Source organism: Mesoplodon bidens (genome assembly GCF_964165515.1).
Source record: "Mesoplodon bidens genome assembly, chromosome: 1".
In the NCBI taxonomy this organism is placed as follows: domain Eukaryota; kingdom Metazoa; phylum Chordata; class Mammalia; order Artiodactyla; family Ziphiidae; genus Mesoplodon; species Mesoplodon bidens.
Window position 1 is genome coordinate 114,289,865 of NC_138176.1, and position 24,251 is coordinate 114,314,115.

The 24,251-nt window shown below is 43.8% G+C and overlaps 1 protein-coding gene across 3 annotated transcripts in view; it reads left to right on the top strand.

Annotated features, from left to right (window-relative positions):
• The first annotated feature begins 2,101 nt into the window (after nucleotides 1–2,101).
• The window catches only part of LGALS8 (galectin 8), a 30,516-nt gene continuing 8,366 nt past the window's right edge, over nucleotides 2,102–24,251 (top strand). For 2 of the 3 annotated variants that reach the window (XM_081241263.1, XM_081241264.1), the window contains exons 1-4: nucleotides 2,423–2,511; nucleotides 5,271–5,417; nucleotides 22,666–22,754; nucleotides 23,883–24,093. In XM_081241263.1, coding sequence (XP_081097389.1) covers nucleotides 5,376–5,417; nucleotides 22,666–22,754; nucleotides 23,883–24,093 — 342 coding nt within the window. In that variant the 5' untranslated portion in view covers nucleotides 2,423–2,511; nucleotides 5,271–5,375. Of the gene's footprint in view, nucleotides 2,512–5,270; nucleotides 5,418–22,665; nucleotides 22,755–23,882; nucleotides 24,094–24,251 lie in introns of all 3 variants that reach the window. The other variant, XM_081241265.1, reaches the window with a different exon arrangement.

Sequence of the window (24,251 nt, forward strand, 5' to 3'; positions counted from 1 at the left end):
ATCACTATCTGTGTCCCCCACTGGATTAAGCACCATTGAAACAAGAACAGTCAAAACTCCCTGTCCTCATGGAGTTTCTAGTCTGGTGGATGAAGTAATATAAAATAAAAAGGTAAATAATGTAGCATATTAGAATGTGGTTAATACTAGAGAAAAATAAAGCAAGAAAGAGTGATAGGGAGTGTGTGTGTGTGTGTGTGTGTGTGTGTGTGTGTGTTTTGGGAGGGCGTTTGCAACTTTAAATACGGTGGTCAGGAAGAGCCTCACTAAGAATTGACATTACTCACTGTCATTACTCAACTTTAAGGAGGTAAAGGAAACATCACATGCAAAAGTTCTGAGCTGGGAGTGTGACAGGTAGGCGGTAAGAACACCACAAAGGCCAGTACGGTTGGTACAGAACAAGGGAGGAGGAACGTAGTAGGAAATGAAGTCAGAGCGTGTGGAGGTGGAGGCGGGTCATGAAGTGTAAGAACTTGGATCTTTACTCAAAGAACGAGCAAAAGCTAGTGGAAGGTTTGAGCAAAGTAACATTGTTTACGTTGTGTTTCCCCATGATCTCTCTGACTGTTGTGTTGAGAATAGACTGCAGGGGGAAGGGCAAAAGCAGGGAGATCAATGAAGAGGCTATTGTAATAATCCAAGGAAGAGGAGTGGGACTTCCGTATATTTATATCGCTTCTCTGCGTCTAGAGGGCCCGGTACGGCAAATACCACAAAGCCCTTTGTATACTTGTCACTGTGCCTTGTCATGGTGGACATCGAGTACATACTTGTTGATTCTAAAAGATATAAAGATCATACGGAGCTCATTGAACAAAACCGGACCAACGAAGGGGTTTTTCTAAGATAAATTCTCTAGATTTGTGGATCTTTTAATCCAGAATTACTGCACCAATACAGGATTTCTGGCCCTTTTGCACAGTCCCACTTATACCTAAATTCTACTTACCAAAGAAGTGGAGCATTGATGTGTATTTATTTCAACTTACTTTGTAGGGGGGAGGTAATCAACCCAGGCAAAGTTGTGAAGACATTCAATTTCTCCTCACTTTATCAATAACCTATCATTTCAACCTAATATTTACAGAATGTCTGCTTCATGCAAAGCATTACACTAGGCATTGGGGAATATTCAAGACAGTTTCCTCTTCTTAATTTAAATTCGAGTTGGATAGATAAAACACAACACACAGAAAGATAAGTACAAATTCCAGGCAGTGTATTGTTAAGGGTTAAATACAGCTATTGAAGTTGGATCCTAAAGAGTGAAGCAAACTTGGAAAATGAATAGGAGAGAAAAGTAATAGGGAATCAGAATGTGAGTTCGATGGTATTGGGTGTGTAATGAATTTCTCAATTTAAATAAAAAATAATAAAACCCAAAGCTACAGAGGAGAAAGCCCAGAGCAGGGACACCAAAACATGTCTCTCAAAGGAAACGTGGTTAAAAATCAAGTAGAGACAAGTAGGAAGATAAGAACTTTGTGATTCCTAACAGAAAACAAACTACCAGCTGTTCAAGGTAGCTTACATAACTTTATTTGTATTTCTCGCTGATGTTTTTTACAGCCAACAGGTCAAACTGGCAGTCATTATGGGCACTTGCCTGAAAAGTTGGTTATTTCTGAACATCTACCGTGTTCAGAATTGTGCTCTATACTGCTGACATTTCCCCCGGGGTAGTATATAACTTAGAAAACAACAACACACAAAATTGGCAGATAAGCCGCAGTGGCTGAAGTCCAAGTTAGACTCACTGGATGGGGGCTCCGGGCTGGACTCAGTCCAGCTATACTGAACCCATTTCCCCCGGCATTTTATTTACACCCAAAGGTGTGGCAAAAAAAAAAACACCGGGATGCCTCCAAGTCAGCTTCTCTTTTATTGCACTGTATGTACTGTTTGGACTCTAACCCAAGGCAGACAAGGAAGCAGACCTTGAGAAATACCTGGCACTGACCCCGCTGAGCCGGGCGACCAGGGAAGGTCACAGACGGCCCCTCTGGCCACGTGGGCCCCTCTCGGCCATCGCCGGGTCGAGGCGGGGCCTGTGCGACGTCCACACCGGCCCTGGAGGATGGGGACACGCGGGCCGAGGGAGCAGGTCTCTCCTTCTCTCTTCCCCATTTCCCGGCCCCCCAACCCCGGCGGCGGGGCAGAGGCGGCCAGATAAACCCGGGAATTTTGGAAGCACACACTCTACCCCCTCCCTCTCTGCTCGTTTCGCAGCAAGCGCTGGCGGTTCGAGTCCCTGAGGCCGTGCAGGGGGCCCCGCCGGAGGAGCGGCCAGCACCGGACCAGCCACTAGGCCAGCGGATCCGCGAGCGCACCCTGCACGCAGACACAAGGCCGACGGCGACGCCAAGGGCGCGCGAACCAGGAAATGGAGGCGGACTGACTCCTCTCACTTCCCGTTTTCGCCCGCGCACGCGCGGCCGGGAACTCGGACAACGCGCCGCGGCCGGAGAACAGCCTTCTGCGCCGAGCGTCCGCGACGCCAGTCCCGGGGTGAGTCGGAGGGCGGTCGCGGCGGTGGGCTCGCCGGCCGAGGAGGGGATGCGGTGTTTCTGGCCCCGTGTCAGAGTCAGACGGGCGGGACCGGCTCCGGTAGCCCCGTTGCGGGTCCTCACCGCGGAGGGTCGGGCTGGGCGGCGGGCAGTGCCCCGCGCGCTGCGCCCCGGGGACGAGGGATGGTCGGGAGTCGCGGCCCTCGGGCAGCCGGCGCTGTTCCCGAGGGAAGCCCTACTGTCGACCACCGCCTCGCCCGGTGCTGTCTTCGCACCTGCGACCTCCCCGCCCGGGAGCGAGCGCCGCCTTCGCGCAGTGGAATCCGGGGACGTTTCCTTCCTGGTGCTTTAAATGACGGGTTCTTTAAATTTAATGACAGACCTCTGTGGCCCTCCTGGGCTCTGAACATCCTCTTTTGAGATGCAGAGTCATTTACTGCAGTGTGAAACGTTAGGAAACGTTTGTCCTCTGAATTGCAACAGTATCGTGATGGCTTCTTGGGAAGCGAACGAAGAGTTAATAACAGCAGGACCCGTGCCTGTGGATGTTTCTGGGTATGATTGGTTTCACGCGGGCCCGTGGCTTAAATTAGGTCACTCTCTACTAACGATGTAAATTATGAATGTGGCTATGGCATCTCTGTGTCCTTTGTTTTTGCTCTTGTTGATGCTTCCCGAGTTTGGTGGAGCAAAACAGTTTTGAGGTTTTGACTAATGTGTAAGTTAATAGATGGGGTTACATTTATAAACCAAGAGGGATGCAGGGCTTTTTTTCCCCCAGCTTTATTGGGGTATATGTGACAAATAGAAAGTGTATACATTTAGCGCATAAAACTTGATGTTTTGATTACACCCACTTATTTTCTTAGCAGATCTTAGATCAAAAATTAGGGGGACCAAAAATAAAATTAGGGGGACCAGGCTGAGTACTCTGATTAGGGTGTCACAAGGTGAAGTTCAGGTGTTATCCAGTTTGGGCTCTATTCTCTGGGGAAGAATCAACTTACGGGATACTTTAGTTTGTTTTCCAAGTTTGTTTCCTTCTTGCAGTTTCCGTGTGTGCCCACCTGCACTCCATCGAAATGCCACCAAGAATGTGTTGAATCCTTCTCAGGCTTCAAATCTCAGTTTTCTTCTGCTACCGCATCTCTCTGGCTTCTTTGTTTATTAAGGGCTCATGTAATTACATTGGGCCCACCAGTTAATCCAGGACAATCGCCCTATCTTGACATCAGCTGATGTTAATTACACCTGCAAAATCCCTCTTGTGAGCCCATCTGACATTGTTCAAAATAAAGTAATGAGGGGCTTCCCTGGTGGCGCAGTGGTTGAGAGTCCGCCTGCCGATGCAGGGGACACGGGTTCGTGCCCTGGTCCGGGAGGACCCCACATGCTGCGGAGCGGCTGGGCCCGTGAGCCATGGCTTCTGAGCCTGCGCGTCCGGAGCCTGTGCTCCGCAGCGGGAGGGGCCACAGCAGTGAGAGGCCCGAGTACCTCAAAACAAAACAAAACAAAAAGAGTAATGCCTGTCAAAGGCCACTATCAAGTCTCTTTCAGACACCCAAGGACTGAAAAATTACTGAAGACAAAAAGTTACAGATTCTCAGAAAAACCACATCCTATAGAAACACAGCAAGCCCGAATACAACTGTGGGCCAAAATAGATATGAACCCACCTACTCTTTCCTGTACTTTGCCCTTTGAAACCCGTTAAAAGACTCAGACCGCCACCCTTCAGGGCTGATGCCACTCTATGTGTCTGGCCCCTTTCCTTCCTTGGAAAGTGAATAACAACTTTCTTTTCTTCCCATGTTAATACTTCTGTGAATTCTTTCACAACCTGCATCTGCTCAGCTAACACCTCTTGCTGTAACTTAACCACTCAGTTTATGTTACATCCAGGGTTGGAGATGCAGTTTTTTCTTAATAGAGAAAAAGTAATAGATGTGATTAGTGCGTATTGCCCTTTGGTATAATGACAGAATTGGAGGAAGTAAAATGCAGGAAGCTTGAGTTTCATTTCTCTTTTGGTTCTGCTTAGTCTTCAAGTCTTCCCTGGAGCTGTCATATGTAGTACTGATGGGTACTTTTACCTTTAAAGGTTTTATCTTTTATCTTTTTTTTAGCCACATGGAAATTAATATTTGAGGCATTGGGTTTTTTTTTTCCTTTTGACTTAATTTGGAGGAGGAAGAGCAATCCCTTCTACTAATAACAATAGATAAAACTTATAAAGCACATACTATTCCATTGCTTTATTAATTCATTTAATCCGCAGAACAAACCTGTGAGGTGAATATTGTTATTCTCATTATACAGATGAGAAAAGTTAAATGAATATCTCAGATAGCTGTACAGGAGTATTTGCTATTATTTGGTTTAATATTTTAATAGCAAGTTTTTGTTTTTGTTTTTTTTGGCTGCGCCGCCTGGCTTGCGGGATCCCTGTACCCCGACCAGGGATTGAACACGAACCACAGCAGTGAAACCACTAGGCCACCAGGGAACTCCCAGTAATAAGTATTTTTAATAAATTTTCCAAATTAGAAGTTTTCTACTGATGTAGTTTTAAAATCAATATTTCCTGTACTCATAATCCAAAATTATTTAGTAAAGTACATTAGATAAGAACTGGAGTCAGATCTTTGTTATAGCATCCTGTTATTTGGTAAATATCAGTAAAATAATTTATGTACTTAAAAATAGTTATGAAGAAAAATGGTGCTTATTTTTCTTTCCCTCTATTTTGATTTTACACAGGTCAAGTGCCTCAGTTTCAATCTGGGAATTCTTTAAATGAAACTTGTTTAAAATCTTTGACCATACCCAAAAGAGAGACCCCAGTCAGCAATAAGGTGGAAAAGAATGATGTCCTTAAACAATCTACAGAATGTCGTTTGTAACCCGGTAAGTGATTTCTATAAAATCACTTTTTGCCTGTGGCAGGGTTGAGAGCAAGTCCAACTGGATAGTAATCATCCACTGCTGGCGGGTAGGGGCAGAAGTAAACTTCAGTAAACATAAAGCACCTGCTGTGTGATGGGACTGCAGTGGGCCCTCACTGAAAACCAGATCCAGCCCTTGGAGCTCTACAGATGCCTAAGTTCCCTAGTCAGCCCTCCTCGGTACCTGAGGTTCTGCATCTGAGGATTCAACCAACCGCCCATCAGGTGGTGTGTGTTTATTGAAAAAAAATCTGAGTATAAGTGGATTCAAACCTGTGCAGTTCAAACCTGTGTTGTTCAGTCATCAACTGTATAAGACGATGAGACGTGTTATGAACGGAGGACAGTGGAGGGAAGGCTCAGACCATCTTAAGACATAATTTTCAGGGGAAAATGGATTTCTCTGTCTACACATTTTAATTTTCTTTTTTAATTAGACCTGTTCATGAGAAGTTAATTTCTCAGCTTTTCCCTCTGCCTTTCAAATCCTGCTTGGTAGTTGAGCAGGGGAATGTCAAAAGCCAGTGGTGAGATGGAGAATGAGAAAAACTAATGGTCATGTCCCAGCCTCAGGCTGGTCCAGGAACCCCTGAATGTAATTGCTGGAAATGTCAGTGTACATCCTGGGAAGTAATGAACTTGTTCAGTTTCATGTGGTGTGAGAATCTTTAGAAATGTCTAGTTTCCATATGTCTGAAGCTGAATCCTGAATTTGGGTCTGAGATAAAGTTGCTGCTGTTTTATTTTTTTCTTTCTTTCTTGTAAACCCTTTATAGGAGATTCTTGGTAAGGCTTCAAGTAAGGCTTTAAACCAGTCTTATTAGTGTAAGTGGATTCAATTTTTTGTCATTTACTTTGTAGCTGTAGCTCTTTTTTCTTTTCCCTAAGGTTTACTGTCATTGTGCAGGAATGAGGCTTAGAATAAATAGCCTTCAATTGTAGTATGTTTAAAAAGGAAGACTTGCTGAATTTGAAGTCAGCTAGACATTTAAAATAATTTTGCACATCTTAAGAGTTAAAAACATCTCAAAGTTGTAGACTGACTTTCTGCGAAGATTAAAAAAAAAAAAAAAAAAATGGCTGCCTGCCAAGGGGGACTGAAGTAATGTTGGTGCAAGCCAGGAGGGATGGATGGTCGGGTTAATGCCCTTCAGCTCTGCTCTTCATCACAGAGATGTCTTATTTGAACGTTATTTAGAAAATAATTCTGTAGCTTAAAATTCCTGCATGTTTTGGTATTAGAGTGTAATGACGATTCCTGTAATTTCTGGGGTTAGCACCCTCGACTACAGAGTTGAAACAAAAATCAGCTGACGTTTCATTTCCTGAGGACAGGGGCCTGCAGAAGTAGTGCTGCTTTCGAGCAGTAGCTGCATTCAGGGCTCCTGGTGGCCTTGTGCTGTTCTGAGGATAGGTCATGATAACTTTCCAAAGTAAATATTTTGTTGCATTCTGGTTATTTTGTTAGTGATCAGTTCAACAACAGGGAAGTGTTTATTGAGTTTCTGCTATACTCTTTATTAAGCCTTGTGAAGACAGGGAACTGCCATCTTTCTGTTTTTATTTCTTAATGTTTCCAAAGTTTTGGTCCACATTTATTGCCTCTTATACCGTAAAATGTTAAATTTTAGTTTGTATAACCCTGAATACTATTCATTAATATCAGTAAAAATCTTAGCTTTAGGGCACTTTTTTATTTTGAGAGCATGAAGTACAGAATGTGTCAATGATAAAGCTGAAGGCTCTTGCAAAATGATTTTTTAAATGAAATGCATAAAGTCTTTTTGAATAATATAGTATGCTCTATTTACTTATGTGATGTCAAAAGTGTAACTATTAAAAAAAGTGTAACTATTTTAACAATTTATTCCAAATACAGAAACAAACTGGATTACTTTGAGGATGTTGAATAGCATTCACAATGGCTTTGTTTTAGTTTGGTTTGGGGCAGCTGCCAACCAGGTAAAACAGTGTTATTAAAATAAATTCAATAAAAATGACTTAAAAATATATTTTAAAAATTGTGGTGGACAGAACGGTACGCGGGCCTCTCACTGTTGTGGCCTCTCCCGTTGCGGAGCACAGGCTCTGGACGCGCAGGCTCAGGGCCATGGCTCACGGGCCCAGCCGCTCCGCGGCACGTGGGATCCTCCCGGACCGGGGCACGAACCCGTCTCCCCTACATCGGCAGGAGGACTCTCAACCACTGCGCCACCAGGGAAGCCCTCTGTCAGTATTAACTCTTGGAAAAGATAAATTGTATAACTGGCCTGTGTAATTTTTTCCTACTTAGTATATTTCATTGACTAGTTCAGTTGATAGAATTCCAAGACTTAAAAAAGTCTGGCTCACTTTTCCTTTTTTAAAAAAAATTAATTAATTTTATTTTATTTTTGGGTGTGGTGGGTCTTTGTTACTGCGCATGGGCTTTCTCCAGTTGTGGCGAGTGGGGGCTACTCTTCGTTGCAGAACACGGGCTTCTCATTGTGGTGGCTTCTCTTGTTGTGGAGCACGGGCTCTAGGTGCATGGGCTTCAGTAGTTGTGATGTGCGGGCTCAGTAGTTGTGGCTCGTGGGCTCTAGAGTGCAGGCTCAGTAGTTGTGGCGCACAGGCTTAGTTGCTCCGCGGCATGTGGGGTCTTCCTGGACCAGGGCTCAAACCTGTGTCCCCCTGCATTGGCAGGTGGATTCTTAACCACTGCACCACCAGAGGAGCCCGGCTCAGTTTTCTTTCTGCTCAAATTGAGTGAATAATTTGGAAGACGGTATCTTCATACCAGAAATGCCCTCAGTGAAATCTCTTGTTTGGCAACTCAATATCTGCTTAAATATTTTATTATTGCTGTTTATAGAGTTAAAACGTGATTAAGTGTTAGTTGAGAAGTTATTTAGAAATTAAACTGATTGGTTGTCACTCCTAGTTAACAAACCACTTATTAACATTAATCCCACCTGGCCCTGAAAAGCTCATCGGTTCCAATTTCCTTCAGAACCTTACTTCCACACTGATCCTTTTTCCTTAGTATTCTAAGTACCTCCATTTCTACCTTGCAGTTTAACCTTACAACACAAAACAATAAAATCTTTTCTTTTTAACCTCTGAAGGTCCTTCCCGGTCTTTGTTCCCTTGTTCTTCTTTTGCTGACTTCCCTTTTTTGTTTTTTAAATATTTAATTAATTAATTTATTTATTTATTTATTTATATTTTTGGCTGTGTCGGGTCTTAGTTGCAGCACGCGGGATCTTTTGTTGTGGTGTGCGGGCTTCTCTCTAGTTGTGACTAGAGTTGTGCGGGTTTTCTCTCTCTAATTGTGGGGCGCGGGCTCCAGAGCGTTTGGGCCTTGTAGTTTGTGTCACTCGGGCTTAGTTGCTTGCCCCACGGCATGTGGGATCTTAGCTCCCCTACCAGGGATCGAACCCGCGTGCCCTGCCTCAGGAGCCGGATTCTTTACCACTGGACCACCAGGGAAGTCCCTGACCTCCATCTTGAGAGAGTCAATTTCTGCTGCCTTAATTTCCTCACCATGGCTCTGCCCTCTGATTTTTTTTTCCTGAATCCTAATTCTTTTTTTTATTCTAATTTTTTAAAAATTAATTAATTTATTTATTTTTGGCTGTGTTGGGTCTTCATTTCTGTGCGAGGGCTTTCTCTAGTTACGGTGAGCGGGGGCCACTCTTCATCGCGGTGCACGGGCCTCTCACTGTCGCGGCCTCTCTTGTGGAGCACAAGCTCCAGACGCGCAGGCTCAGTAGTTGTGGCTCACAGGCCTAGTTGCTCCGCAGCATGTGGGATCCTCCCAGACCAGGTCTCGAACCCGTGTCCCCTGCATTGGCAGGCGGATTCTCAGCCACTGCACCACCAGGGAAGCCCTTATTCTAATTTTATATTGGAGTATGGTTGATTTACAATGTTCTTTTAGTTTCAGGTATACAGCACAGTTATACATATACATATATCTATTCTTTTTCAGATTCTTTTCCCACATAGGTTATTACAGAATATTGAGTAGAGTTCCCTGTGCTCTACAGTAGGTCCTTGTTGATTATCTATTTTATATACAATAGTGTGTATCTATTAATCCCAAGCTCCTAATTTATCCCTCCCTGCCCTCTGATTTTTTACTGTCTTAATTTCTTTATCAATCTTGTCTTCAGTGTCTGTCTTTATTTCTCTGATGTCTTTACTGACCAGAATATGAATACAGTTTGCATACAGTCTGCGTACAGTCTGCGTACAGTTCTGCCCTTTCACCCAGGGTGAATCTCCAGCCCTCTTAGATGCCCTGCCAGCCCTTGAAGACTGTGAGTTCAAAATGAAACTCCCATCTTCCTTCCCAAACCAGCTTCCGTTTTGTGGTTTTCCATTTCTCTCAGTGTCCTTCCACGCTGTCAAGCCCCTAACAGTTTGAAGATAATCTGTCTTTAAATTTTTAAATTAATTGATGTCATCAAACTTAGTGGCTTTTCCTTTTTTATTATTATTTTAAAAGTATAAAGAAAATATGTGTAAATCATTTTTAAAAATTCAAGCAGTATTTAAGGGTCTCATTAAAACATGAATTTTCCTTCTACCTGGTGCTCAGTTGCCCTCCCTAAAGGCAGTCATTTCCTCCCAGATTTTTGTATATCCTTCCTGAGAATATGTGTGTTGTGTGTGCATGTGTTGTGTGTGTCACCTTTTGTATACCCTGTTTCCTTACATGCATGTATCATACTGTATAAACTGCTATACCCTGCTTTTGTTCATTTAACACATTTTGCAGATAACAGCATATTTAGAGTTTACTCACTTATTTTTAATGGCTGCATAATTTGTCCACTGTATGGATGTACTGTAACTTATTTAACCAGTCCCCTGTTAAAGAGCTATTTCCTTTTATGATTGTATCCATGCTGTGCTGTACATCCTTATAGATGTGTCTTTCTTCGCATGTGCTAGTATTTTACAGGATAAATCTGTAGAAGTGGAATCAATGGATCAGAGGGTATGATATCCATTTTAGTATCATTTTGGGGGCAGCGGGGGGGATCTTCCTTACTTTTCCATGTTAAAGACATTGACAGTCCTCCCGTTTTTGAAATCGACTTCCTTGATACGCCTGCCCTCTCTGATGGATCCTTCTCTCTTCTTTCTCTTCTCACCCCCTGCATTGAGGTCTCCCACACACCCTCAGTTTTGATGATTCACTAGCATAGAGTCATACCCATGGCTATGATTTATCTCAGTGAAAGGATGTAAAGCAGAATCACAAAGGGAAAAGGCACGTGGGGCGAAGTCCAGGGGGAACCAGTGCAGGATTTCAAGGGTATTCTGCCAGTGGAGTCACACACGATGGACTTAAATCTCCCAGCAACTAGTTATGACAGCATGTGTGAAATGTTCTTTACCAGGGAAGCTCATTAGGGACTCACTGCCCAGGGTTTTTATCAAGGGCTTGGTGTGTAGATAACGTCTGCCTAGCACATACCCAAACTCCAGACTCTAAACAGGAAAGCAGGTTTTTAGCATAAACCATAGTGTTTGCACAAACAGTTTAGGTGGGTAACCCACCCTTCTGACCTAGGGTGGTGGGTGCTCTCTCCAAATCCAAGTTCCTAGACAGCAGCCACGGGCCAGCCTTGGACGGAGGCCTTTCAAAGAGAGCAGCCAGGTCTGCTGTGTTAACTCTTTCTGCACACCCCCTAATCTGACAGCCTTTGAGGCTTTGCTCCTGACTTTTCCTCTCTCGGTTTATCTAGTAGCTCTCATTTTACTTAGTACTCATCTCTACTCTGACTTCTGAGTCTTGGCCATTCACTTACTGTTGGTCCCGAGTGTTCCACTCCTTTCAGTATGTTCCCTCGTAGATATCCTGCCAGCCCTTTACACTAAAAGTATAGCAAGCCAAACTCAGCATCTCTCCTCTGAAATCTTTCTTTTCCAGTGTTACCATTGTAGGTGGTGGCCCGGGATAGACAGCTTCCTTTGAAATAGCTCGTGTTTATCTCCTGCCTCCCCTTCCCCCTCAGTGTCTGCCGCCATCAGCCTGGATTATGTCCTTATCTCCTTGTGCCAGGCTTCCCGGAAGGAGTCAGTCTCACAAATAATCCCCTGCCCTCCAGTGAATTTTACCCCCACTGGATTGTTGTTCCCGACCCCCACTTTCCTTATGTCCTTCCAAAATCTGACCCTGACTCTGTCTGTCTTTAATTGCTCCCTTACTATTTACTGGCTCCCAGATACATTTTGTCTTTTCCTGCCTCTCTGCTTTTGTAAACGGACATTTCTCCCTGAACTGGCTTCCTTCTCCTCTCTGCCTAACCATATTCTTCCCAGCTCAAATCATACCTCCTTCATAAACTTTGGCCACCTCAGTTATTATTCTTTATACATTTTTCTGAAGCATTTATTCGACACTTACTGCCCCATTTTTGTGGATGTTGAATTGGTCAGGGTTTGTGGTTGTAAAGACGGAAGCCAACCCCTAATTTAAGCAGAAAAGGAATTTATTAAGTGATATCTATCAGCAGGCAGGACTGAAGAACCAGGCTTGTCACCTACAGCATCACAGACAACAGCCAAAATCAGGCTGCAGGGCTGTTCTCACTAAGAGACGTCTGTCGCCACCACTGAACAAACGTGGTACTTCTTGCACTGGCGACACCACCGGTGCCACTGCTGCCTCTGACCCTAGATGTAGCTGCTGCCCCCTGGCCAGAGTGAATACTGCATGATTCTGGCTGCTGCTTGTCACGAGTTCTAACTCTGAGCCTGAGCTGGGGGTACTGATGGACAGATTTTCATCGTATGCTCTCGCCACAGTTCAGATGAGGTCTCATGTTTATAAGGTAGAGGATTTTCCAGCTGTGGAAGGAGATTCCAATTTGAACCGCTAAACAGTATCACATTTACACTCTAATCATCTTTCCATAGGTATCTGACTTCTTCCCAACTGTATCGGCTCCTCCCGGATGGACGGGACTCATGCTTCTTTCCACCTGCAGGCTACCTTAACATGACCCTGGTATAGAGCAGACATTTAATGAGTGACATAAAAAAGGCAAAGCAATATGAATTAGCTAGGATGTTTGGGCAGGTAACACCAAACCTAACTAGGGCTTAAGATTATGGTATTGTCCCTAGTGTGTTCAGATCTGTACTTTATTGTTTTACATCAATTATTTTTGAAACATCAAAGCCTCAAAGCTTGGAGTTGCCTAGAAAACCACCCTTCTCCCTTTAATCAGGAGCAATGTTTGTGAGTAAGTGAGTGGGCTATCAGGCATTTCTTTTGTTCACATGGTCCAAAAAAGTTGAGTATTGTTGATATGTTAGGGTACTTTCCTAAGTAGACAGCGTTAATATGGACAATTGAACAGCAAATGGCCCAAGTTTGCAGCGCAGTTGTTTCTCAGACTGGAACAACTCATTAACAGTTGTAACAATCTATTAGCAGTGATGGGAATAGATGGTTGGGCTCAAAAAATTCTTTGCACTTTGCTGTACAGCAGACATGGGCACAGCATTGTAAATCAACTATACTTCAATTAAAAAAAAACTCTTACCCTAAAATTAAATATAAAATAAAAAAATCTGAGGTTATAAACATTATAAGCACTTATTATATAAATCTGGAAAATATACAACTATATGAAGAAGAAAATTAAAATGTCATCCCTCAAGAAAAGTGCTGTAACATTTTTGGCTTATTTCTTTTTTTTTTAACATCTTTATTGGAGTATAATTGCTTTACAATGGTGTTAGTTTCTGCTTTATAACAAAGTGAATCAGTTATACATATACATATGTTCCCATATCTCTTCCCTCTTGCATCTCCCTCCTTCCCACCCTCCCTATCCCACCCCTCTAGGTGGACACAAAGCACTGAGCTGATCTCCCTGTGCTATGCGGCTGCTTCCCACTAGCTATCTATTTTACGTTTGGTAGTGTATATATGTCCGTGCCACTCTCTTAGTTTGTCACAGCTTACCCTTCCCCCTCCCCATATCCTCAAGTCCATTCTCTAGTAGGTCTGTGTCTTTATTCCCATCTTGCCCCTAGGTTCTTCATGACCTTTTTTTTTTCTTAGATTCAATATATATGTGTTAGCATACGGTATTTGTTTTTCTCTTTCTGACTTCATTCTGTATGACACACTCTAGGTACATCCACCTCACTACAAATAACTCAATTTCGTTTCCTTTTATGGCTGAGTAATATTCCATTGTATATATGTGCCACATCTTCTTTATCCATTCATCTGTTGATGGACACTTAGGTTGCTTCCATGTCCTGGCTATTGTAAATAGAGCTGCAGTGAACATTTTGGTACATGACTCTTTTTGAGTTACGGTTTTCTCAGTGTATATGCCCAGTAGTGGGATTACTGGGTCGTATGGTAGTTCTATTTGTAGTTTTTTTAAGGAACCTCCATACTATTCTCCATAGTGGCTGTATCAATTTACATTCCCAATAACAGTGCAAGAATGTTCCCTTTTCTCCACACCCTCTCCAGCATTTATTGTTTCTAGATTTTTTTGATAATGACTGGTGTGAGATGATACCTCATTGTAGTTTTGATTTGCATTTCTCTAATGATTAATGATGTTGAGCATTCTTTCATGTGTTTTTTGGCAATCTGTATATCTTCTTTGGAGAAATGTCTGTTTGGGTCTTCTGCCCATTTTTGGATTGGGTTGTTTGTTTTTTTGATATTGAGCTGCATGAGCTGCTTGTAAATTTTGGAGATTAATCCATTGTCAGTTGCTTCATTTGCAAATATTTTCTCCCATTCTGAGGGCTGTCTTTTCATCTTGTTTATGGTTTCCTTTGCTGTGCAAAGGCTTTTAAGTTTCATTAGATCCCATTTGTTTATTTTTGTTTTTATTTCCATTTCTCTAGGAGGTGGGTCAAAAAGGACCTTGCTGTGATTTATGTCATAGAGTGTTCTGCCTATGTTTTCGTCTAAGAGTTTGATAGTGTCTGGCCTTACATTTAGGTCCTTAATCCATTTTGAGTTTATTTTTGTGTATGGTGTTAGGGAGTGTTCTAATTTCATACTTTTACATGTACCTGTCCAGTTTTCCCAGCACCACTTATTGAAGAGGCTGTCTTTTCTCCACTGTACATTCCTGCCTCCTTTATCAAAGATAAGGTGACCATGTGTGTGTGGGTTTATCTCTGGGCTTTCTATCCTGTTCCATTGATCTACATTTCTGTTTTTGTGCCAGTACCATACTGTCTTGATGACTGTAGCTTGGTAGTATAGTCTGAAGTCAGGGAGCCTGATTCCTCCAGCTCCATTTTTCGTTCTCCAGATTGCTTTGGCCATTCTGGGTCTTTTGTGTTTCCATACAAATTGTGAAATTTTTTGTTCCAGTTCTGTGAAAAATGCCAGTGGTAGTTTGATAGGGATTGCATTAAATCTGTAGATTGCTTTGGGTAGTAGAGTCATTTTCACAATGTTGATTCTTCTAATCCAAGAACATGGTACCTCTCTCCATCTATTTGTATCATCTTTAATTTCTTTCATCAGTGTCTTATAATTTTCTGCATACAGGTCTTTTGTCTCCTTAGATAGGTTTTTTCCTAGATATTTTATTCTTTTTGTTGCAGTGGTAAATGGGAGTGTTTTCTTAATTTCACTTTCAGAGTTTTCATCATTAGTGTATAGGAATGCAAGAGATTTCTATGCATTAATTTTGTATCCTGCTACTTTACCAAATTCATTGATTAGCTCTAGTAGTTTTCTGGTAGCATCTTTAGGATTCTCTATGTATAGTATCATGTCATCTGCAAACAGTGACAGCTTTACTTCTTCTTTTCCAATTTGGATTCCTTTTATTTCTTTTTCTTCTCTGATTGCTGTGGCTAGAACTTCCAAAACTATGTTGAATAATAGTGAGTGAGAGTGGGCAACCTTGTCTTTATCCTGATCTTAGTGGAAATGGTTTCAGTTTTTCACCATTGAGGATGATGTTGGCTGTGGGTTTGTCATATATGGCCTTTATTATGTTGAGGAAAGTTCCCTCTATGCCTGCTTTCTGGAGAGTTTGAATCATAAATGGGTGTTGAATTTTGTCGAAAGCTTTTTCTGCATTGATGGAGATGATCATATGGTTTATTTCCTTCAATTTCTTAATATGGTGTATCACATTGATTGATTTGTGTATATTGAAGAATCCTTGCATTCCTGGAATATACCCCACTTGATCATGGTGTATGATCCTTTTAATATGCTGTTGGATTCTGTTTTCTAGTATTTTGTTGAGGATTTTTGCATCTACGTTCATCAGTGATATTGGCCTGTAGTTTTCTTTCTTTGTGACATCCTTGTCTGGTTTTGGTATCAAGGTGATGGTGGCCTCGTAGAATGAGTTTGGGAGTGTTCCTCCCTCTGCTATATTTTGGAAGAGTTTGAGAAGGATAGGTGTTAGCTCTTCTCTAAATGTTTGCTAGAATTCGCCTGTGAAGCCATCTGGTCCTGGGCTTTTGTTTGATGGAAGATTTTTAATCACAGTTTCAATTTCAGTGCTTGTGATTGGTCTGTTCATATTTTCTATTTCTTCCTGGTTCAGTCTCGGCAGGTTGTGAATTTCTAAGAATTTGTCCATTTCTTCCTGGTTGTATCCTACTGTCCATTTTATTGGCATAGAGTTGCTTGTAGTAATCTCTCATGATCCTTTTCATTCCTGCACTGTCAGTTGTTTCTTCTCCTTTTTCATTTCTAATTCTGTTGATTTGAGTCTTCTCCCTTTTTTCTTGATGAGTCTGGCTAATGGTTTATCAATTTTGTTTATCTTCTCAAAGAACCAGCTTTTAGTTTTATTGCTCTTTGCTATCGTTTCCTTCATTTCTTTTTCATTTATTTCTGATCTGATCTTTATGATTTCTTTCCTTCTGCTAACTTTGGGGTTTTTTCCTTCTTCTTTCTCTAATTGCTTTAGGTGCAAGTTCAGGTTATTTGTTTCTTAAGGTAGGATTGTATTGCTATAAACTTCCCTCTTCGAACTGCTTTTGCTGCATCCCATAGGTTTTGGTTCGTCGTGTCTCCATCGTCATTTGTTTCTAGGTATTTTATTTCCTCTTTGATTTCTTCAGTGATCACTTGGTTATTAAGTAGTGTATTGTTTAGCCTACATGTGTTTGTATTTTTTACAGATCTTTTCCTGTAATTGATATCTAGTCTTATAGCATTGTGGTCGGAAAAGATACTTGATACGATTTCAGTTTTCTTAATTTTACCAAGGCTTGATTTGTGACCCAAGATATGATCTATCCTGGAGAATGTTGCATCAGCACTTGAGAAGAATGTGTATTCTGTTGTTTTTGGATGGAATGTCCTATAAATATCAATTAAGTCCATCTTGTTTAATGTATCATTTAAAGCTTGTGTTTCCTTATTTATTTTCATTTTGGATGATCTGTCCATTGGTGAAAGTGCGGTGTTAAAGTCCCCTACTATGAGTGTGTTACTGTTGATTTCCCCTTTTATGACTGTTAGTATTTGCCTTATGTATTGAGGTGCTCCTATGTTGGGTGCATAAATATTTACAATTGTTATATCTTCTTCTTGGATCGATCCCTTGATCATTATGTAGTGTCCTTCTTTGTCTCTTGTAATAGTCTTTATTTTAAAGTCTATTTTGTCTGATATGAGAATTGCTACTTCAGCTTTCTTTTGGTTTCCATTTGCATGGAATATCTTTTTCCATCCCCTCACTTTCAGTCAGTATGTGTCCCTAGGTCTGAAGTGGGTCTCTTGTAGACAGCATATATAGAGATCTTGTTTTTGTATCCATTCAGCGAGTCTGTGTCTTTTGGTGGGAGCATTTAATCCATTTACATTTAAGGTAATTATCGATATGTATGTTCCTATTCCCATTGTCTTAATTGTTTTGGGTTTGTTACTGTAGGTCTTTTTCTTCTCTTGTGTTTCCTGCCTAGAGAAGTTTCTTTCGCATTTGTTGTAAAGCTGGTTTGGTGGTGCTGAACTCTCTCAGCTTTTGCTTGTCTGTAAAGGTTTTAATTTCTCCATGAAACCTGAATGAGATCCTTGCTGGGTAGAGTAATCTTGGTTGTAGGTTTTTCTCCTTCATCACTTTAAATATGTCCTGCCACTCCCTTCTGGCTTGCAGAGTTTCTGCTGAAAGATCAGCTGTTAACCTTATGGGGATTCCCTTGTGTGTTATTTGTTGTTTTTTCCTTGCTGCTTTTAATATGTTTTCTTTGTATTTTATTTTATTTTATTTTATTTTTTTTTGCTGTACACGGGCCTCTCACTGCTGTGGCCTCTCCCGTTGCGGAGCACAGGCTCCGGACACACAGGCTCCGCAGCCATGGCTTGCGGGCCCAGCCGCTCCGCGGCATGTGGGATCTTCCGGGATCGGGGCACGAACCCGTGTCCCCTGCATCGGCAGGCGGACTCTCAACCACTGAGCCACCAGGGAAGCCCCTGTATTTTATTTTTGATAGTTTGATTAATATGTATCTTGCCGTGTTTCTCCTTGGATTTATCCTGTATAGGACTCTCTGCTTCCTGGACTTGATTAACTATTTCCTTTCCCATATTAGGGAAGTTTTCAACTATAATCTCTTCAAATATTTTCTCAGTCCCTTTCTTTTTCTCTTCTTCTTCTGGGACCCCTATAATTCGAATGTTGGTGCGTTTAAGGTTGTCCCAGAGGTCTGTGAGACTGTCCTCAGTTCTTTTTATTCTTTTTTCTTTCTTCTGCTCTGCAGTAGTTATTTCCACTATTTTATCGTCCAGGTCACTTATCCGTTCTTCTGCCTCAGTTATTCTGCTATTGATCCCTTCTAGAGAATTTTTAATTTCATTTATTGTGTTGTTCATCATTGTTTGTTTGCTCTTTAGTTCTTCTAGGTCCTTGTTAAACATTTCTTGTATTTTCTCTATTCTATTTCCAAGATTTTGGATCATCTTTACTATCATTATTGTGAATTCTTTTTCAGGTAGACTGCCTATTTCCTCTTCATTTATTAGGTCTGGTGGATTTTTACCTTGCTCCTTCATCTGCTGTGTGTTTTTCTGTCTTCTCATTTTGCTTAACTTACTGTGTTTGGGGTCTCCTTTTCACAGGCTGCAGGTTCGTAGTTCCCGTTGTTTTTGGTGTCTGTCCCAAGTGGCTAAGGTTGGTTCAGTGGGTTGTGTAGGCTTCCTGGTGGAGGGAACTAGTGCCTGTGTTCTGGTGGATGAGGCTGGTTCTTGTCTTTCTGATGGGCAGGTCCACGTGTGGTGGTGTGTTTTGGGGTGTCTGTGGCCTTATTATGATTTTAGGCAGCCTCTCTGCTAATGGATGGAGCTGTGTTCCTGTCTTGCTAGTTGTTTGGCATAGGGTGTCCAGCACTGTAGCTTGCCGGTCGTTGAGCGAAGCTGGGTCTTGGCGTTGAGACGGAGATCTCTGGGAGATTTTCGCTGTTTGATATTACGTGGAGCTGGGAAACCTCTTGTGGACCAGTGTCCTGAAGTTGGCTCTCCTACCTCAGAGGCACAGCACTGACTCCTGGCTGCAGCGCCAAGCGCCTGTCATCCACGCGGCTTAGAATAAAAGGGAGAAAAAATAGAAAGAAAGAAAGAGGATAAAATAAAGTTATTAAAATAAAAAATAATTATTAAGAAAAAAATTTTTAAGTAAAAAACAAAAAAATGGACGGATAGAACCCTAGCACAAATGGTGAAAGCAAAAGCTGTACAGACAAAATCACACACAGAAGCATACACATACACGCTCACAAAAAGAGAAAAAGGGGAAAAGATAATATATCTTTGCTCCCAAAGTCCACCTCCTCAATTTGGGATGATTTGTTGTCTGTTCAGGTATTCCACAGATGCAGGGCACATCAAGTTGATTGTGGAGATTTAATCTGCTGCTCCTGAGGCTGCTGAGAGAAATATCCCTTTCTCTTCTTTTTCGCACAGCTCCCGGGGTTCAGCTTTGGATTTGGACCTGCCTCTGCGTGTAGGTCACCTGAGGGCATCTGTTCGTCACTCACACAGGACGGGGTTAAAGGAACAGCTGCTTCGGGGGCTCTGGCTCACTCAGGCTGGGGGAAGGGAGGGGTACAGATGTGGGGCGAGCTTGTGGCGGCAAAGGCCAGTGTGATGTTGCACCAGCCTGAGGCGCGCCGTGCGTTCTCCCGGGGAAGTTGTCCCTGGATCGCGTGACCCTGGCAGTGGCGGGCTGCACATGCTCCTGGGAAGGGCCGTGTGGATAGTGACCTGTGCTTGCTCACAGGCTTCTTGGTGGTTGCAGCAGCAGCCTTAGCGTCCCATGCCCGTCTCGGGGGTCCACGCTGATAGCCGCGGCTCACACCCGTCTCTGGAGCTCCTTTATGCAGCGCTTATAATCCCTTCTCCTGGCGCACCAGGGAACAAAGAGGGAAGAAAAAGTCTCTTGCCTCTTCGGCATCTCCAGACCTTTTCCCGGACTCCCTCCCAGCTAGCTGTGGCGCACTAGCCCCCTTCAGGCTGTGTTCACGCTAACCCCAGTCCTCTCCCTGGGATCCGACCTCCGAAGCTGGAGCCTCAGCTCCCAGCCCCTGCTCGCCCCGGCGGGTGAGCAGAGAAGCCTCTCGGGCTGGTGAGTGCTGGTCGGCACCGATCCTCTGTGCGGGAATCTCTCCGCTTTGCCCTCCGCTCCCCTGTTGCTGTGCTCTCCTCCGCGGCTCCGAGGCTCCCCGCTCCACCACCCGCAGTCTCCGCCCGTGAAGGGGCTTCCTAGTGTGTGGAAACCTTTCCTTCTTCACAGCTCCCTCCCACTGGTGCAGGTCCCGTCCCTATTCTTTTGTCTCTGTTTTTTCTTTTTTCTTTTGCCCTACCCAGGTACCTGGGGAGTTTCTTGCCTTTTGGGAGGTCTGAGGTCTTCTGCCAGCGTTCAGTAGGTGTTCTGTAGGAGCAGTTCCACATGTAGATGTATTTCTGATGTATCTGTGGGGAGGAAGGTGATCTCTGCGTCTTACTCTTCCACCATCTTGAAGGTCCCTTTTGGCTTATTTCTTTACAGTGTTTTCTTTTTCCCTTTTAATGTTTATTATTAACTTGGTTAAGACCATACTGTATGGGGTTTTGTAGGCCACTTTCTCACCGATAATTATATCACTGACATTTTTGTGTTATTAAATAATCTGCATAAATACAAGTTGAACATATAAAAAAATCTGAAGTTACAAAAACTGTTCTCATTTTATTAAGAGATTTACAAAATGGAACATGCTATTTATTCTTGGGCTGTGGCCAAGAGGAGTAATTGCTTCCACATTCTCTATACACAAAAACCATCCACTCTGAGGTGCAGCTGTAGCCGTGCTCTATACATCTGTTATGTTTTTCGTTTTCTGGTCTGATAAGCTCTGTTCATGTCCCCCATGCTGCCCTCAGCAGTTGCCGTGACAGAAGATGACAACTGGATTTGGTGATTTCTTGTCTTATTGCATAAGGCAGCAGCACTCCATTCAGCAGCCACTTAGTTGCTGCTCCTTTGCACATGTGAGGCCTACATGTGAGGCCTGCCAGAGCCCAGTTTCTGGGCTGGTGAGAGCTCATTCATTCACCAAGTGATTATTGATCATCTCTTGACCTCTGTCCTGGGGGTGGAAAGGTGATGACCCAGTCCTGCCCCATGCAGCTCGCAGTGTAGGCATATGTTTGCAAATGAACAGAGTACAGTGCCGTGATTGACCCTCAGAGGGCGGCTAACTCATTTGGCCCAGGGAGTCTGAGCAAGGCTCCACAGAGGAGATTGTGCTTGAGCTGAGATTTTCAGCCAATGAGCCACTGATTTACAACTACTTTTATACGACCTCTCTTATTTCTTTCTTCTTGACAATCAGAGCTACCTTGGATCAATTTTAGCATAGATGTAACCCAGGTGAGCTTGGTATAAGGCATGCTGGTGTCTGGCCTGCTTGGTGCGGTCAGAGGCTCCCAGGGGGAAGAGGGAGGTGGTTGTGATGCAGGAGATGCAGCCACATAGCCAGTGGCCTGGGAGGATGGTAGAGCACCTGGGAGGATGGTGGAGCACCTAGGGGAGGGTGGAGCACCTGGGAGGATGGTGGAGCATCTGGGGGAGGGGAGTGACAAGATCTGATCATGTCAGGCCCCAGACAAAGAGGCTGGCTGCCAGGTGAGAAGGGGGGAGGGGGAGACCCGAATCCTGTGTGGGACCACCAGTCGGGGCCCAGGCCTGCACCCTGGACCAGGCAGGGTATGGAGGTGCTATGTCTTGAGAGATCCACAGGCACCCATAGCGCGTCCTTCAGATCATGCAGGTCTCTGGTTCCTGGCAGTGCCCTGTGGGGTGCAGCTTGGAAGCCCAGCGGGGAAGGCGAGGCACGCAACCACAGTTGCAGCAGAGTGGTGGAATTTGGAGCACCCTCTGCAGGCAGTAAGTGCTTGTCATTATCTCTGTCAGCACTGGCCTAGGGCCTGGTCTCTTCTGGATCGTGCTGTTGGGGTCAGTGGAACTTCAGGAAAGACGGAGGGGTGGGGCGTGGCATTTCACAGAACCCTCAGCTACATAAAAAGTACTGTGAATAATATGTGTCTTTTCCTAAAGAACTCAGAGTGGTGTGCAGGTGTTGCAAGTCTCCTAGCCATGTTGTTCTGGTGTAGCTGTTTGAATGGTGAGGAGGACCTGGAAAATGCTAGGGTCTGAGCAGACTTGTGTGCAGCCTTTTTTTTTTTTTAATTTTTATTGGAGTATAGTTGCTTTACAATGTTGTGTTAGTTTCTGCTGTACAGCAAAGTGAATCAGTTATACATATACATATATCTCCTTTTTGGATTTCCTTCCCATTTAGGTCACCACAGAGAACTGAGTAGAATTCCCTGTGCTATACAGTAGGTTCTCATTAGTTATCTATTTTATACAGAGTAGTGTATATGTGTCAATCCCCTCGTCCCAATTCATCCCACCCCCGCTTTCCCCCTGGTATCCATATGTCTGTTCTCTACGTCTGTGTCTCTATTTCTGCTTTGCAAATGAGTTCATCTGTATCGTTTTTCTAGATTCCACATATAAGCGATACTATACATTTGTTTTTCTCTTTCTGACTTACTTCACTCTGTATGACAGTCTCTAGGTCTAGCCACGTCTCTGCAAATGGCACAGTTTTGTTCCTTTTTATGGCTGAGTAATATTTATGTGCAGCCTTTAAGAATGTAGTCTTTTGATTTTGTAAATGAACATTTGTTAAAATTATTTTTTTCCTAGATAATCCCCTATGTTGGGACCATTTCTGAGCAGCTGGAGCCTGGAACTTTGATTGTACTACGTGGGCATGTTCCTAGTGACTCAGACAGGTAAAGTCATTCTGTTAGATGAGAAAAGAACAAGAATAAACTCGTTGTGATTGTGGGACAACAAAAAATCATGAGGGAGAGACCATTTGGATACTTGGAGGCCTGATTTTGCTTTTATAGCAGCCCTGGCCAAGGTGCTGAGGAAATTGGAATGAAAAACTGAAATACAGGTTATTTGGATTTTTTGTTGCTATAAGTCTGATTTTAGTATAAAGAATTAGAGATACGGTTAATGAAGGGAATTGTGGTCAGATGACAGGGACACAGTCTAGTTACAGTGTCCCACACCATCTCTTAAGACCTGTTCTGGGTGGTTTTATCTAATGCTTGCTTTGGGTAAAGTCTGGACGAGGCTGTATCAGCTAGAGTTGGGCTTGGCTCTATGTGGTGGATGCCGGAACAACAGTGGTTTAAATAAGATGTGAACGTGACATCTAAAGGGGACAGTCCAGAGGGCTGAAGGGCGTGCCAGCGAGCTGCTGGAGGAGTGGGCCTCTTCACGCTCTCACCCTGCCATCCCAGGGTGAGGTCCTCTTTCTCATGGTCCCTGGAAGCTAGGACTCTGGTCCTCACGTTGTGTTTGGGTAGCTGCCTGGGACCATGTGCTATCTGGGGGGAAGGGGTGGGGGGTGGACAGAAGGCAGATGCCAACTGACTTTTTTTTTTTTTTTTTGTGATACACGGGCCTCTCACTGTTGTGGCCTCTCCCACTGCAGAGCACAGGCTCTGGACACGCAGGCTCAGCGGCCATGGCTCACGGGCCCAGCCGCTCCGCAGCACGTGGGATCTTCCCGGACCGGGGCACGAACCCACGTCCCCTGCATCGGCAGGCGGACTCTCAACCACTGCGCCACCAGGGAAACCCCCAACTGACTTTTGAGACCGTTTCCAGGAGTTTTCCTTGCACACTTCACTTCTACCCCATCGGCAGAGCTTGGGGCACCTGGGTGAACCCACCTGCGGGGGGACTGGGCAATGTGGGTGCTTGTGGTGGACCGCCACCAAAAGCATGTGAGTGAACAGCGGATCCGTCAGCTGTCACTCGGCCTGGGTTTCTGCGCTGCCGGGCCTGTGAGGCCGCCTTCCTTCCTGAGTCCTCACGTGGCCTGTGTTTCTTGCCCTCCTCAGGTTCCAGGTGGACTTACAGTGTGGCAGCAGCGTGCAGCCTCGAGCAGACGTGGCCTTTCATTTCAATCCACGGTTCAGAAGGGCCAACTGCATTGTCTGCAACACTCTGAAAAATGAGAAGTGGGGCTGGGAAGAGATCACCTATGACATGCCTTTCAAGAAAGAAAAGTCTTTTGAGATTGTGATCATGGTGCTGAAAGACAAATTCCAGGCAGGTTTTGGAGAACGGGTTAGATCCTTATTCGTGAGAATAAGCACAAGGGAAGCTTTTCACATGAGTGAACTCACCCTTGCATGTCCTAAATCCAGAGGAAGAGTTTGCCTTTATCATGTTCCTCTAGAGGAGGGCCCAGCGGGGACCTTGCTGTG